This window comes from Apis dorsata, unplaced genomic scaffold (genome assembly GCF_000469605.1).
Source record: "Apis dorsata unplaced genomic scaffold, Apis dorsata 1.3 scaffold_53, whole genome shotgun sequence".
NCBI lineage: Eukaryota > Metazoa > Arthropoda > Insecta > Hymenoptera > Apidae > Apis > Apis dorsata.
In genome coordinates, this window is record NW_006263354.1 from 60,558 (window position 1) to 76,266 (window position 15,709).

The 15,709-nt window shown below is 36.2% G+C and overlaps 3 protein-coding genes across 5 annotated transcripts in view; 2 read left to right on the top strand and 1 right to left on the bottom strand.

The window, feature by feature from the left end:
- Nucleotides 1-10,603, top strand: part of LOC102672327 (BMP and activin membrane-bound inhibitor homolog) — a 21,340-nt gene extending 10,737 nt beyond the window's left edge. The window contains exons 2-3 of the mRNA XM_006609377.2: nt 9,417-9,689; nt 10,091-10,603. Of these exons, the coding sequence (XP_006609440.1) occupies nt 9,417-9,689; nt 10,091-10,344 (527 nt within the window). The 3' untranslated portion in view covers nt 10,345-10,603. The remainder of the gene's footprint in view (nt 1-9,416; nt 9,690-10,090) is intronic.
- Nucleotides 10,604-11,148: 545 nt separating this feature from the next.
- LOC102672096 (mRNA-decapping enzyme 1A) lies at nt 11,149-13,891 on the bottom strand. The gene is made up of 4 exons (XM_006609376.2): nt 13,430-13,891; nt 12,574-13,030; nt 12,013-12,501; nt 11,149-11,924 (listed from the first exon to the last, which is right to left on the bottom strand). Exons 1-4 carry the CDS (start codon nt 13,636-13,638, stop codon nt 11,688-11,690), a joined length of 1,392 nt encoding a protein of 463 aa, XP_006609439.1. The 5' UTR covers nt 13,639-13,891; the 3' UTR covers nt 11,149-11,687.
- An 851-nt stretch (nt 13,892-14,742) lies between these two features.
- LOC102671783 (CTD nuclear envelope phosphatase 1 homolog) overlaps nt 14,743-15,709 on the top strand; it is a 5,249-nt gene continuing 4,282 nt past the window's right edge. The window contains exon 1 of one of the 3 annotated variants that reach the window (XR_004151798.1): nt 14,743-15,267. Coding sequence is in view for 2 of the 3 variants with exons in the window: in XM_006609373.2 (XP_006609436.1) it covers nt 15,169-15,267 (99 nt within the window). In the remaining variant the exon portion in view is untranslated. The remainder of the gene's footprint in view (nt 15,268-15,709) is intronic. The other 2 variants (XM_006609373.2, XM_006609374.2) reach the window with 2 other exon arrangements.

A 15,709-nucleotide genomic window follows, 5' to 3' on the forward strand; every position in this document is an offset into this window, starting at 1 on the left:
AATCACCTAAAGGATTATGTTAATGCAACTGTATATAGAATATAGTAGATAGTCGCTTCGACCAGACTGGGACGTTGAAATCCGAGAGAGAAAGGTTTCACTTCCTTTAACTCGGCGAAAGGAAGACCTGTTCCGAACGATTGAACTGTACTTCCTTCGTGGTGGCCGACGGATTCTTTGTTTCTATAGTAAATCATTGGATACTTGGGTGACAGGGGAAGAGGAGTCCCGCTACCTGGACGATCGTGGCCCCTTTTCGTGACTAGCTATTTTTCCAACAGCGAGAAAATATAAAAGCGTCCGTTGTTCGATCGTTTGAACATGTTAATGCGAATATTATTTCCTGATGAACATGATAGATCGCGTTTTATTCCATAATTTCGACGCGTAACGAGACTAATCAAGGATCGTTGCATCGACACGAGAGCAAGTTCCTACGAGTATTATTTACTCAGCCAACGCACTTAAAGAATCATCGTTCCAGCCTCACTGCTCGATTGAGCTCAAGCTTTGTGCAAACGAACGGAGAAGAAAGATACAAGAGGACATTTTACTTTACGTCCACGGAACGTGACGAGCTATTGTCAGAGTTTACTTCATCCAACACCTAAATACTACGTCATAAAATTTCGATTTGAAGCGTTGAATCGGGACACTTCTGCGGAATCGTAAAAGGAAAATGGCACGATTCGCTTTATAATGGCACGAGAGATATTTAACGACCGACATTTCGTCAAAGATTCTCTTCCTTCGAAACGATACAACTTCGTTACACGATACAAGAATCGGATATAGAAGATTGCCGGCCGAAAAAAAAAAAAGAAACTCGATTCGTTTTATATCGAATTTACGTTTGCGTTACTGGAAATTGGAACGGAGCCGGGGAGTAGCGATAATTAAAGGTGGCTCTTGTATATTCGGCGAAGCGAAACGACCAAGGATTATCATAAAAGGTCCGCGATCCACGCATATAATTTGGAGCAATTTGGCAATTGCATGTAATTGATGAGAATGCCTTTTACTTGACGATGGCCGCACCGCGTCCACGCAGCCAAGTTAAGTAGGGCTAATCACTGGTTTGCCTCTCTCGAAAACATCAAGAACCTGCCTTCTAGCGCCGAAATACCAAAGCTCGCGTACGCTACACGCACACGAGCGCATGACAAGACAACGGGGTTATAGTCTAAAATACATATACCTGGCCCCTGGAATGGCAGGACCCAGAAGGAGGGACCCTCCTACTTCCCAGAAATAAGGGCCTCCAGGCCCCTATTGTTCTTGCTAATTGCCACCCCGCATAACCACCCGTCCTTTTCCTTGGCTCGCTGCGTTCCCTGCCTTCCCTCCCCTCTTCTTTAATGGCCAGGTACTTCGGGGATGATAGTTACAGGTCCCAACGCAAATACCAGCTTCGTACGTACCCCTTTGTGAAACGAAAATTAGCCGAAACCCGTATAGATATATACCCCCTCGCCGGGGACAATTTTTCGAGCAAAGTATTCGTTACAGGAGAGCTGATCGCCTTCGGCTATAACCTTCGATGAGAGATCTTGGATCGTCGGTTTATGGTTCTTGTCCATGAGTATAGTTTGAGAGGATAGGAAAGTATACGGCGAGAATACCGTTTCTGTATCGATAGTTCTCCACCATTTTGTCTTCCTCAACTTTTATTCTTTCGAAATTTTCGCTTCATTTCGATTCGAAAATTTCAAGAGTATTCAAGTTCGAGAATTCAATCTTCAATCGCTTCTGTTTGATTTAAGATCCTTTATTCATTATACGCCATTAGGCGCCATAAATTTTTTCGTTCGCATAACCGAGATACGATCGGTGAAATTAGTATCCTCGATAGCGAATGGGCTAACGAAATGACCAAGTAAAGCTTTCTCTTATTTAATTGACTCAAACCGATCCGGGGTAACCGGAGTACAGAGTACAGAGAGGTTTTGTGTCGTGTTCGAAGATCGTATCGTTGATTTTCACGATGATTTAATGCTTTGCGTCCAATCATTAATTTCGCGTTAATTTAACTTTCTTGTCCCCTAATCGACGAGTCCATAACGTACACGGAAATGAAACGATTTCTTCGCGGTGTCGCGATAACGTCTACACCTCTTATAAATTAATGCTAATTATCTTTACATGTTTCTAACTATATAGTTTTCTATTCAAAGAATATTGATGCAATTATGGGTACTAATGGCTCGATCAATGACATCGTATTTCATTGCTTTTAAGAAAATATCTTAACAATTTTTCCTTCCTTCCTTCCTTTCCTTTTCCAGCTAACCAAAAAATGATCCTCGTAACGTTTTACGAGCCAATATCAATAGAGAGTTTACGAGAGTTTTGAGAAATTATCGAAGCTTCAAAACAAAGGCATAAACCTCGCGTAATTCATATCTTCTTTACTATCTTCGCAAATCATTCGATCGACGCGCAAACAGGAGGATTGAAAAAAATCCTCCTCCAATTTTATTCGTTCTCCTTGCCTCGTAAATCCGTCTGACCTAATGCCAGCCCGATCTGAACCGTGGAAGAAAGACAAGGGGAAACATTCCAAGTTCCAAAGAGACGTAAAGAGTCTGTTCGTCGTGTGAGAAGATTGCGACACCTGAGAAAGCCAGCCATTCGCGAAATTGATTTGGCTCGTGTCACCGTCAATAAAGAACTTAAGTAGCCCTTTCTTCCATTCGATGTGGAATCCGGTCGGGCTCCCTTCCTTCCCCAACCGGGGGGAGAAGCCGGGGAGGACTTTGCAACATCACGAAAAGCAAAAGTTTTATTGAGCCCGGGTTCCTGAGTCGTCAGTCGTCCGCCCGAGAAAGGAGGAAGGGAAAAAACCGGCCCATTATGCGGGTGCACTTGTCGTCCGTTCGGCCAATCTTTTTGCATCGTTGCATCCACTATAGATATCGCTCCGTTACTCTTATATCGTATTTTATCATTGTTTTTCTGACGGTCGGCCAAATATATTCGTTTACGATATATAGGATAGAGCATCGCGATATGCGTTGATCGAGAATGGATTCCAATCAGACTTGGCTTAAAGATGCTTGGTAAGAATATTAATTTCGTTCTTAATAACGAGGAGAAAAAATTGCCAAGAATATATTTTTTTTTCTCTCTTTCTCACGACGTGAAATTCTCGGGAGGAGAAAAAAGTTTAATCGATGCCTTGTTCTTGACCAGTCATCCTTATTAAAAAAAAAAAAAAAAAAGAGAGAGAGAAAGAAAAAATCCATTAAACGGATGCACTGTTGTCTTTTAAGATTATATATAACGTACGTACCTTGATGATTCAAGACCATCCACCGTGAATCAAAATATCTACGCAGCTGCAATAAAAGGTATCTTAGACCTCCTGGGGAGAAACACGGGGCCATCTTTCGTTGCAAGTCAATGAAGAATCGACCAAATTCATGCTGTATCCGACCCCGTTTAATGGGGATCATTAGTTACAGCTTTTATCGGTTGTCTGTCCACTGTCCCGATCAGAGCGGCATGCTCAAAATCTCCATAAAAAAAAGGATATATACATATTCCAACTTAACGAACCAATTAGCCTGTTTCCTATTAAACCCTACTAATCTCCGCCGATCTTGACAATTAGTAGCATAGCTGTGTCCTGTTTACAAGCACACTGCTCATCCAGATATTTTCCATATTTTTAATATGGAAGCTAATATGGAAGATCAAAATTCTCAAATCCCAAATATTCTTACATCCCTATAAATTAAATGTATATTAAAGCGTATATTAAAGCGCCGTCATCGAAGAATTCGTGATCCAAAACTATTTCATCGATCCGAGATTTCACCGACGAAAGCCCAATAAAAGGGCCAGCAAATTTGTTCAATATCCGATCCCATTCATCGCGGATCGCTGCTTAACCTTCCTCCTGCGCATCGATCCGACGACCTGAGAGTATTCGAATACCACGAAGACAGCGTGCCGCCTCGACGAAAGTTTCTCACGAATCTTTCGAGGAACTCGCCGAGGACCGGTCCTTCTGTTCTCGTCCTCCTTCCTTCCCCTACTTTCTCCATCCTCCTCCTTCTCCTCCTCCTCCTCCTCCTCTTCTTCGTCTTCTTCGTCTTCTTCCTCCGGTGGCCACTCCTTTCGGCCTCGGCGTCGATGAAGGAACCTTCCGTTCCTGAGGACCTTTTTGCTTTCGTATAACTCCGCAGGTTCATAGCCCACTCGCGGCCAGGATACGAACAGGTGTCCCGCGGTGGATCATAGAACGTGACTCGTTTCGCCAACCTTTCCTTTTTTTTTCCCTCTCCGTTTCTTTTTTTGTCCTCTTAAAAACCGTTTATAATTCCCACTGCTACCTTAATACTCTCGCCGCCCGTTCCACTCATTTTTTAGCTTCGATCGCGTGTCCCGTAATCCGACGATCCTCACAACGATGTATAATAAATTGTTCACATGTAGATGGAAATAAGTTAACGGGTGTTGCAATGTACGATGAAAGAAATAGTTGCTGTTCGGGACTAAACTAAAATGGATGGTTTTACTTTATACATACGTGTATTTGTAATAATAATTTGTTTCGTTTCGAATCTGATTAAAGTTCAATAACCTGAGTTTCGAATTCCGTAACATGTTTCACTATGAGCGAAAGATCGGTTGATCGACAGACGAATAGATCTGCTGCCGACGAATGCATGTACAAAAGTCAGTGTATACCATTGCCAAGATTGAGAAACGACCCTTCTCTCGTGCATCATTCGTCTTCCATGCGCACGAACCAAGAGAGTTCGTAATCTTCTCTGTGTCCCTGTAATTCCTGATCGTTGTCTTTTGGAATATTTTTTTTTTATTCTTTCTTTCTTACAATGACAACTTTCCTTCCCGCCATGGTAGATGCAAAGCGAATTCGTCACCACGGGTGTGCTCCTGTGAAATTCAACGCTGACTTCGTGACACTCGACCACCAACGCGCTTTATGTCCCAGTGGAATACTAATTGCGGCAATTTAGAACGGTGGATGTTGCTAATTAGAAATTAAGATAGTCGAGTCATTCTGTGTTTTACAATTACCTTGTAACGCGGTTACCGGAATGAACAATTGAGCATAGTCTAAACTTTCTCTCTTTGGCTCTCTCCGCTCGTAACTCTGAATAATATTCAATCAAACAGTAAATTCCAAAAAAAAAAAAAACAAAAAAATTCATCTTATTATCGAAACAGAAAACTTACGTACTTCCTTTCCTTCGTTGATCGAACAAATAAGAATTACGTCGCCATGAATTACATGCACCACGAAGCAAAATAAATCGAATCGAGACGAATAACTTCGATAATCGACGACTAACTGCTAATTGTCATTGCATAACGCATTAAGGTTACCACTATTAATTAGAAAATCCGATATTCGTATCTATCGATGTTCGATTCAACTCGCAATTGGTCGTTTAATGCCATTAAATGTGTGCTGCAACTCTTACGACTTCTCTACAACAAAATAAAATTTACGGGATTTAAATAAATGTGCGCGGGTATACGCGAGGGGCGTCGTTACGCAATGTACGTGCATTACGGATACACTTGAGGGAACCGAGAGAAACTCATTAGTTTCATCATTCCTGTCGGTGGTGTACGCTCGGCTACGACGCAACCCGTGCATGTATACATATACATGGGTCGTCGCTCTTCTAATTGCATATACAACGGGGCTCGTTCAAATCAAGTTTCCGTCGAGCACGACTTTCTATCCTCGGGCATGTTGCACGAGTCGTTTGGATAAACGAATCGTAACCCTTCGTACCACGCTTTTAGCGACTCGTTATCGACGCGGGTATCGATTATCTTTTTGCTCGTTGAATTCCACATCGATCGAGCCGGTGCTTTGCTTGGGGAGCTTCTTATTTGCCGGCTGAAATTCTAACGAACCGTAACGAGAAAATAGTTTCGTAGAACATTGCGGTTAAGATTTTATACAGTGGTAAGTTTGACAGAGATTAATAGAAATAAATACGAAATGAATCGAAGAAAAAGGAAGAAAGAGAGAGAGAGAGAGAAAAAAGATTTGGTTAATTAGCTAATTTTAAAGTGAACGAACAACAGGCTGAGCGTACTTTGAGTTCGTCTACATAAATGAATATTTAATTCCCGATAAGAAGCGAGTCGAATGAACCCACGACGCGTTGTTGTTTTACTTTCAACAAATAAACAAGTTTATCTTGAGAGTTACAAGTAACCAGCACGTGTATCTCGTTAGATATATCCGATGTCTCGGCCGGTTAGATACATATATCTAACGTCAGTAAGTTAAAGGTTAAGCTTCATCGAAAGCGTGTTATATACCATAGTGTGCGTCGCTAAAAGCTTTTATCGAAGAGATACGAATACGAAGTATATTCGCCTCGATCGTGGCCGAAGAAATCGGACAGTTTTACGAGCGCAAAACATACTAGAGAGAACGTTCGTCAAGCCTTTCAGACGTGTCTACCCTTTTTACCCGCGACATTGCAAATTATATTTTTTTCCCTTTCTCTCTCTTTATTCGATTCGCGAAAAACAAGAGCAAGCGTTTATATAAATTATAGATAATCAATAACGCTGTCACATTGAGGCCGATTCTGGAATCTGGAAAGAATAATCCTTTTAAAATATATATCTTATTTTGAAATAAAAAGAAAAGGAAAGAAAAGACTTACTTTGGTTAGTTGGGAACGAGCTTCTGGAAATTTTGAGTCCATTTCGTAAAATATCCCTTGTAGCAAAGAGTGTGGGATGAAAATAATATAGGGAATCGAAGAACATCGATTTACTTTCATGCTTCTCGAACCTGTAATCGTTTAGCAACCGAAGAAAAAATGTAAAACAAAGAAATACGAGCAACATGGTCGGAGAATGAGGGAGACAGGGGGTAGAACCCGTCGGGAAATAATTAATATGCCATGGACGCATAACGAACGACCCCGCGAAGCAGTCTGTTTGTTTTCGGACGGGTCTTCTTCGACTCCAGGCATGTCGGCCGTATCTCTCTTTTGCCCGGGCCTTCTCGACCTCCCGCTGCTTCCCCTTTTCCCTTTTTATTTTAAACGCACACGAGGCCCTTCTCCGCAGCTCCCTATTTCTTTCCCTTTCTCTCCCTTCCTCCACGAAATACAGTCTTTCTCTCTTGTCTCTTCTTACCCGTTACTTCACCGCTCTTGAAAAAAAAAAGAAAGAAAAGAAAGAAAGAAAGAAATGAAATTTCAAATTACATACCTCATAGTAAAAAAAGACACGATCATTTTAAAAAAAGGAATCTTTATAGAGTCGTTCGAGAGAGATAACGATACTTTGCATCTAATTGAAATTTCTATAAGAAGTTTATGTAAGAGAACTGCAAGAGAGAAGTTTTCTTAAAAACTCTCTTACGAGTCTTCTCTGTCGCTCTGAAAGGCTCGTGAGACCCGACCAACTGAGCGAACAGCGGCTCAGCAGCGGTTGCACACACAACGAGAGGCCGCATGCCTCTCTCCATATATTCTCTCTACTTTAATCTTTCTTTTGTGACTCGGCTGTTTTAACGTTTTTTATTCCCCGATGAGCTGGGCCTCGTGGACGAAACAGAGAGGAAGATGCGCGGTGAAGGAAGAGAAAACGAAAGGGTGAAGGGGAGAAAAAGAAAGAAGATTAAGAGAAAGAGAGGGAGAGAGTACCGCTACGAGCTTATTAGCAAGAAGTAAGGAGAAAGAGGAGGACGCAAGAAGTTTTGTCGAGGGAGAAAGGATCGTTTAATGTGAAGGAGGGGAAGAGGGGATTCAGGGGTAGACGGAGCAATATCTTGAATAAAGACGATCTCGCATTACCATAATAAACAAGTGTGCTGCGGCTAATCGTTGCAAAACCAATGTTCTTTGTTTCCCTGACGAAAGGGTCTGACACGCTTCGTAATTTCAAAGTTCCATCTTGATCGATTCATCGCATCTCTTTGCGGTTCGATGACAAAAGGCTAAAAGAATGGTCGAACAACAATTGCCACGAGAATTTCATGAGAATTATCGAGATGATGGTTCGATCGTGCTAATGAATTATTCTATCCCGTGAAATTTTGTTGCGGTGAAATCAACGTGGCGAATCTATGTACAGTAAAATAAATTATATTCCATTGGGTGAAAGAATTAACGCTAAAGGAGAGTCTGAAAGAAGGCTAAACTGGCAAGAATAAAGTTACGGATAAAGATGGCTTCGCATTATCATAATATACAAGCGGTACGATGGTTAGTCACTGCGAAATACTCCATGTCTCTCAGTTTATTTCATGCAGCTCTCATTAACACACTGCGAGAGAGAACTCTACTCTCTACGTATAATGTATATTTACGCTATGTCAAGCACGGTCCCAGTGTATCGAGCCTGTTTCCTCGAGGTAGATTTCTTCCAGACCCCCCCAGTTGAAATCCCTTTCAAGCAGAAGATCTCAAACATTTCTTTCTTCAACCAAAATTTTTCACCTCTGTATCATTTATTTTGAAAAATTTGGTTCGATAAACGTGCTGCTAAGAAATGTATATACACTTTGCTCCAATTTTTATTTTCCTAAAATTATATTTTTTTATTATTATATATCCAAAGAAAATTATAAGTCTCTTTAAACGAATAATAAATAAACGAAGGAATAAACGAAGAAAGGCTTGGTAGCCGGCAGGTAAATGAAAGTATATATAGCTTTTATATGTATACCTGTTGCAACGAGCAGGGTATAATCTTTTATGACTTTAGTCGGGTATTCATTAAGGGAAGCCGCCAATTATATCAACGCTGTTACATTTAGGGTGCTTGAATGCTTGAACATGCTTAACGATCCTAGAATTATATTGCACCAATTGTTTTATCAAGTACAGATCTATAAACAAAGATGAATTTATAATTAATTAGTAAACCGAGTAATATATTACCTGAATCTTGTATTAATTTGTTGATTAAATCTCATCGCATTTGAAACATTTGAACGGAGGCGAATACAAGGGAACGTATAATGTAGATGACCCGCGATGTAACATCATTAGTCAGAATGATTCATTTATCAATCATAACTGTCATTATCTAAAACATATGAAAAAAAATGAAAAAGAAAAAAAGATTTTCCTCGAAAGAATGTCTTGCTATCTTTATCGCACTTTTAGTATTATTCCAATTCAGAGAAGAATTATTCTCTGACCTCAAAGTTCTCTCCCTCTGTTCGAGGATTTCGAATTTCGATAACATTAAAGATAATTTATAACGTTGATCTTGTAATATTATTTTTATCTCATGTACACGTTATTCTTTTGTATTGTGAACTTGATATCCTTGCATACAATTTTATTCCTTTCGCTGGTTTTAATTTTATTAAATCTTACGATTTAAATTCCATTTGTAATAAGAAAAATTAATTAATCTTATTATATTTATTTTACTTTTTTCATTTGCAGATTCGCCGCACATCCGAGAAGTGAGGTGTTACTGCAATCAACCAGAATGCGTACCTCAAGGATACATGTGCCGCGGCAAAGGCTGTTTTACAGAATTACCATCCAATGCAAATCCATCATTATTAAGAGCAGAGCATAACGCTTACAGTGGTTGTCTAGATGAAAACTTCAAAGAACGGCAATGTCCCACGGGATATCTTTGTTGCGAGCAAGATCTTTGCAATCACGTAGATAGTCCAGCCATGAGAAACAGGCTCAACAAGACTCTTCAAGGTTAAATGATTATTCTCATTTTAATATCATTAAAATTGCATAGATTTAATACAATGCTATCGAGCGCTATTTTCATTTTGTTGTTGCATTTCATCGTTTATTTTGTTATTTACATTGCAAAATTGCTTTTTAACGCTATTAATTTTTAATTCGATTGATCAAATTTTTTTACATAAATTATGAAGAATTTTTTTTACTTGTTCCATATACATATAGATACAAGTTAAAGAAGTATACATATACTATACAAACTTCTATTACGTATACATATATGTCTCGAATCATTGATTTAAAACAATAGCGAAAGTTGAAGGTTGTATGAATTTATGAATAATGATACCTTTTACATAATTTATTTCAAACAAGCTCGTGTATAACGAAAGACTTTTTATTATTAACAGTGTTGGTGGGTGATCAGCGACCTTTTCTCGGCCCGGTTCAACCGATCAATCATGGAGGTCAGTCAACAGATGGATGGTTCAAGACTGCCACAATCGCTGTACCGATTTGCGGTCTAATCGTCCTACTGATACTGGCCAGTCTTGCCATTAGATTACTTCAGCCTGTGCCGACGCAAAGCGACAAACTTGGACCACATCGGATGCCCGATAATGGACCGCCATTATTAGGCCCACCAAAAGTGCCTCTTGTTTAATTAATCTTGCAATCCCAAAGACGTTCGATAAAGCGGATAGACATTAGTAAGACTAATTAGAAAGCTAGCGGGCTTATATAGCTCCACTTGGCTGTGAATTTTGTGAAAAAGAAGCGACTGCTATAAATTATAACATTGCGTGTTGTGCATCGATAGTTGCAATTCCTCGAAACGACGATGATCGTCACAAGATTGAAGAGTGAGAAAAGGCCAATGAGATAGGACCTTTGTACATGACGTTAATTAAAAGAAAAAGAAAAAAAAAAAAAAGAAAGAAAAAAAAATGAAATGCATGATATCGCCTTTATTACAGCATTGTAAATAGATTATGTATTTTATATCGTGTATTAGATGATATCGCTTATTTAGGCGGCGTACAAATTGTAATGTAATCGCGACTTACGATATCGTCGAATTTCCTAGATCGAAAAATAAATCTAGCCGCAAAATCATAATAATGTTACGATATAATCTCAAGGGATATACATATAATCCTGCAATAAGAAAAAAATATCTTTTCCATCGAGGAATAATATCGATAAAAAATGAATGAAGAACACAAAGTCTGATTGTTTTCTTTTTAATCGTATAAGATATCTTTTTTTGAAATTCTATTATTCTGGTACATCATGTACTCATCATATAGTAATTATATTCCATATAAATATTATATTGTGATAGTATGACATAACTCTGTGTATGATAATTATATTATTAAGTATGTACCACGACATTGTTTTACAACATGTGTTACTCATGAGGGATAAATCGATGCGAAAATCGACTTAAAATATATTGAAATAATTTTTCAGTAATCGGTCTCTATTTATTTTCTCCTTTTATCAATTACATACACGTACTATATCGATACCCGATATATAGGAAGGGTATGTCATTATTCCGTAAAATAGGTAATCTATTTGATCAGCTCAGAAAATTTGTTTTGTTTCGTTTCGAAATAATAACCATAAAATGTTAGTATAATATAAATGTTTTGGCATCACAGTTTAAAATCGTACAATTTTCACATTCCTCGTCTCGTTACAATTTCCATTTGTCTCATACCTTGTTACACATTCACGATCCATGTCACTTCCTTTTATGGGAAAAAGTGTATTAGCTTATAAAAATACTGCTTAAGGTATGTATCTTTATTTGTATCTACGATTTGATCTTCCCAAAAAATGGGACATCAGTCACGTTTAATTGAAATTCGAGCAGGACATTGTGTTCCATCTATGTACATGTAACACAGAGATACTATAGGTTTTGCTCGATGTTATCAGTCGGCCGTCATAACCCGCATGACGGGTTTCAGCTACATCAGTTAACAAGTCATTGTTCTAGGATAGTATTTCACCAAATGATTTAACGTAAGCTTCGTGAAGTTTGTTAATAAAATCTGGATCACTCCTCAACAAATAATTAAAAGCTCGAAGAAATTGATTTTTTGTCAGTGGTTCTAATGGTCTAGTTAAAGGTTCAGGTGGACTAGGAGCAGCAAACATTACAGGAGGAATTAAAGCTGGTGCTGATCCTCTTCCCGATAAAGTAGGAGCCGTAATGATATCTTCTGATGCCTAATTAAATTAAAACCATATTTTCAGATTTTGCATATTGATACTTATATAAAAATATCAATATGAATTGATGTACACGTCTACTTACCGTTGTCGCAGATGCATTAGCAAATAAAGATGCGAGTGGATTTGAGTTACTAGAGCCAATAATATCTGAGGCTTGATGATTTGTTGAAGTAGAAGATGATGCATTAGTGGGTGATTGTATCCTAAGAAATCCTGTAGTACCATTTGTATCAGTAGTACTTTGATTTATAGATGGTAAAATTTCTTGAGTTAGAGATGCAGGTGTAGATATCATTGAATCTTGTTGAGATGCAGTCCTACTTCGTTTTTTAGTTCTGTTTGAAGCATTAGTATTACTAGCATTATTAGCAGTTATTATAGCAGTTGGAGTTGTTTGAGATTGTTGTTGAGTAGCTGGCTGAGGAGTTATAGATCTATGTTGTTTTTCAATATGTTCGACTGTATGAGCTGTTAGATGTGACATTAATCGAGCAAGAATAGGATTACTTTCATTTGTAATAGTCCCTCCTGAAGTGGGTTGATCTCCAGCTTTAAAATGTCCGGTATTAACCTGAAAAGATATTAAAAATTAATATATATTCTATCTTTTATTTTGAAATCATAAATATGATTGATCGCCTACTTTTGCCTTTGCAAAAAAATCCATTACACTCTGTGAAGTAACATCTGGACCTAATGGTGCAGCTAGTGGTCCAGACACATCATCTGCTGCAGGAGTACTTAAAGGAGACTTAGTATTAAGTACTTCTTTAATACCTCCACTTCCACTGCTACTGTTATTTCTATTAGTATTAAAATCTTCTTGAGCTTTACTAAGCATACTGAATATATCAACATTATTCACATTAGGACCACTATCCTTTTTCACATTAACAGTAGGTTTATTATAAGTCTTGCGATTTTCCTCTGATTCTTTGATAAGTTTATTTAACATTGCACCAATGCGTACACATTCCTCTTTATCATAAAACCAAATACCATAAATGTTGCATCTAGAATTTCTATAGAGTAAAAAGGGTTCTTGAAGTTGTAAATCCAAACCCTGTGTAACTGGTTCTACTAAATTATTTGTATTTAATCTGCAAGAATATAATTTATATAATGAATAAATTTAGTTATAATGAATATAATATAATGAATATAATAATGAATAGATTTAGTTATAATTTATAATTAATTTATTTCATTAATAAACAATTAAAAATAATTTTTCCATATAAGAAAATTATAACAAATATTAAAATATTTAATATTTTAATTAAAATATATTTTTTGAAATATTATCTTTATATAAATACCACAAAATACGAAGAATACCAGTGAATAATATGATTTATATATCTATATAATTCATTATATATATTTATGTTATTCATTAGTCTTTGAACGTTTTTAAAATATTCAAAAAATATAGACAAACATTTATACATACAAGTATATGTGTATGCATATATGTGTTATGTATGTATATACGTTACCTATTCATGATCAGAACACTGTTATAGGGCTCGCCATTTCGTGAATATACAAATAAAGCACCTTCAATGTTAGTTTTTTCCCACTCATTATTAATTGCGTTAAAAGTATAAAGTGCTACGTGTGTTGCAGTCTCTAGAATATCTTTTACATAGGGGTCTACTCGTTTCAGAGCGGCCACGTTCATTCGTAACCCTGTTAAGTCCGTCATCGTGTTTCTACAGTTTTTTACAAGTAGTCTATATCTTATGAGATATAAGAATAATCACTCTTTTTCTAATTCAACTGAAATTTAGTTTAACCGTTTGAGCCGATCACTAAAAGCACTATATTTTAATATAACGCAAGTAGCTGCTTGTATAATAAACGTCATACTAGATTTTAAGGTTGATACCGTTGTTATATCTGTGAGTTAGTAACATCAGAGAATGTCGACGCTTCCTTTCAGTTTGTTTCAGTCCGTGTTTTTGATTGGTGCAAATTTAACCAATCACGTAGATTGAAATAAACATTCAGTTGTAAATGGAGGATGAAACAATTATATATCCAATCAAATTGTTAGAAATTTTGAAAATATGAGCCAATAATATGACAATAATATAATTATAATGCTTTTCATATATGTTCAAACGTATATAATTGCAAATTACAAGCCCCGGAGAATGTTATTTTTAAGTTTTCACTTTTACGGTAAGTTCCATTAATCCAAAAAAGAGTGATCTAAAAACGAATGGTAATGTTTTTTTTAAATTCTTACTAAACAATAATTCATGTAGCTTAATTAATATTACTTTAGATAGCAGAATGAATTAGCAAATTTCTAATGAATTTTAATATTATTTTTTTGACTTATTCAGAATAAAAATATAGTAATAAAAGAATTAAATATTACATCATTTTTATTTTATTACGTCATTTTTGCAATAAAAAAAGAAAAAAATGACCGCGTGGTTCAGGTTTTGGATACTATAAAAACTGAATATTATGTATTAATATTAATTCGATATAATTGATAATTGATTTTTTTTTTTATAAAAAAATAAGATGATATTTTTATTTTTAGCTATTTTAATCTATAAAAATGATAGATGTACTTATTATTGTATACAGTATGATGTGTACAGTATACTGAATACCGGCATTTTTTGTGACATGTAATTATATACGTATTTATATATTATGTACATCTTTAAAAGATTAAAAAAATAATGTTTTAAATTTATAATTTGCTTCTAAATTTTTAAATAAATAGTTAATATCTTTTTACTAATTGTATTAAAGTGTATGTAATTTAGCTATTAAGAATATTTCTTGATTTTCTCTTATACAGTTGATTTGCTGAAAATTTAAAGTGTATATAAAATAAAATTTTGAGAACATCATGCGTGCTAGTGTAGCGCATGGAAAAATTGGGTCGATGTGCGAAAGATGGCGGCTACTGCGTGGTGTGCGTGAAAAAGATTCGTGCGTAGATTTTGTCTGTAGTTTTTATCAAAACATGACAAAATATGGAAAAATCTATTTACATGTGCACAAGGCTATTATAGGTGGAAGATTCGTAATGTTGATGAATATTCAGATTCTATGTTTCCCATCCGTGTAAAAATCGTTTGTTTACGATAAAGTTTGTATAATACTTCAACGTGAAGTGAAGTGTTGCAAGGGAAAAAGAGACCCTAACATAGACGAGATTGGAGATCAAGTGTAGCCGGACTTCGGCCCGGTAAGAAGATCAGTAGAGATGCTGAAGCAATTGCAGATGGGGATGAGAGCTTTTCTCTTGATGGCCTCCCGAGTGTGGACATGCGTCTTCTTTCTTCTCAAGAAGCAGGTTAGAGCCGTAAGTAGGTGCTTCGCGCCTCTATCAGCTTTTGTCTTCTTTAAGATTTTCATAACATAACATCTTTTATTATATCAATTTTCTAATTAAATAAATTAGTTCTTTTTTTAATTTACAATAATTTTTTATTGATCCTAATAAATATTTATCATTATCATATTGTGATAATACAACGTATTCAATGATGCACTTGTCTACGTTAAAATATTCCATTTGATTATTAAAAAAATTTTTTTTTAACACTGTTATCTTATTTTTTTGTGTCTGATATTAATTTTTATATATAATAAATTTAATTATCCTTATTTTTTTAAAGGCTTGAAAAATTTTAGTAGTTTTATATATTTTTTTATGTTGTATACTATTATTAATTAATATTTTTAATTAGCAAATGATATGCATATTAAATTTGATATGTATTTCTCATATATATATATATATA

Excerpts from the sequence above, each read along its gene's own strand:
- LOC102672096 (XM_006609376.2), bottom strand. The coding sequence starts at position 13,638 with ATGACGGACTTAACAGGGTTACGAATGAACGTGGCCGCTCTGAAACGA. Across the intron at positions 12,502-12,573 it reads ATTTTTTTGCAAAGGCAAAA|GTTAATACCGGACATTTTAA; the intron begins GTAGGCGATCAA and ends ATATCTTTTCAG. Across the intron at positions 11,925-12,012 it reads CTAATGCATCTGCGACAACG|GCATCAGAAGATATCATTAC; the intron begins GTAAGTAGACGT and ends TAATTTAATTAG.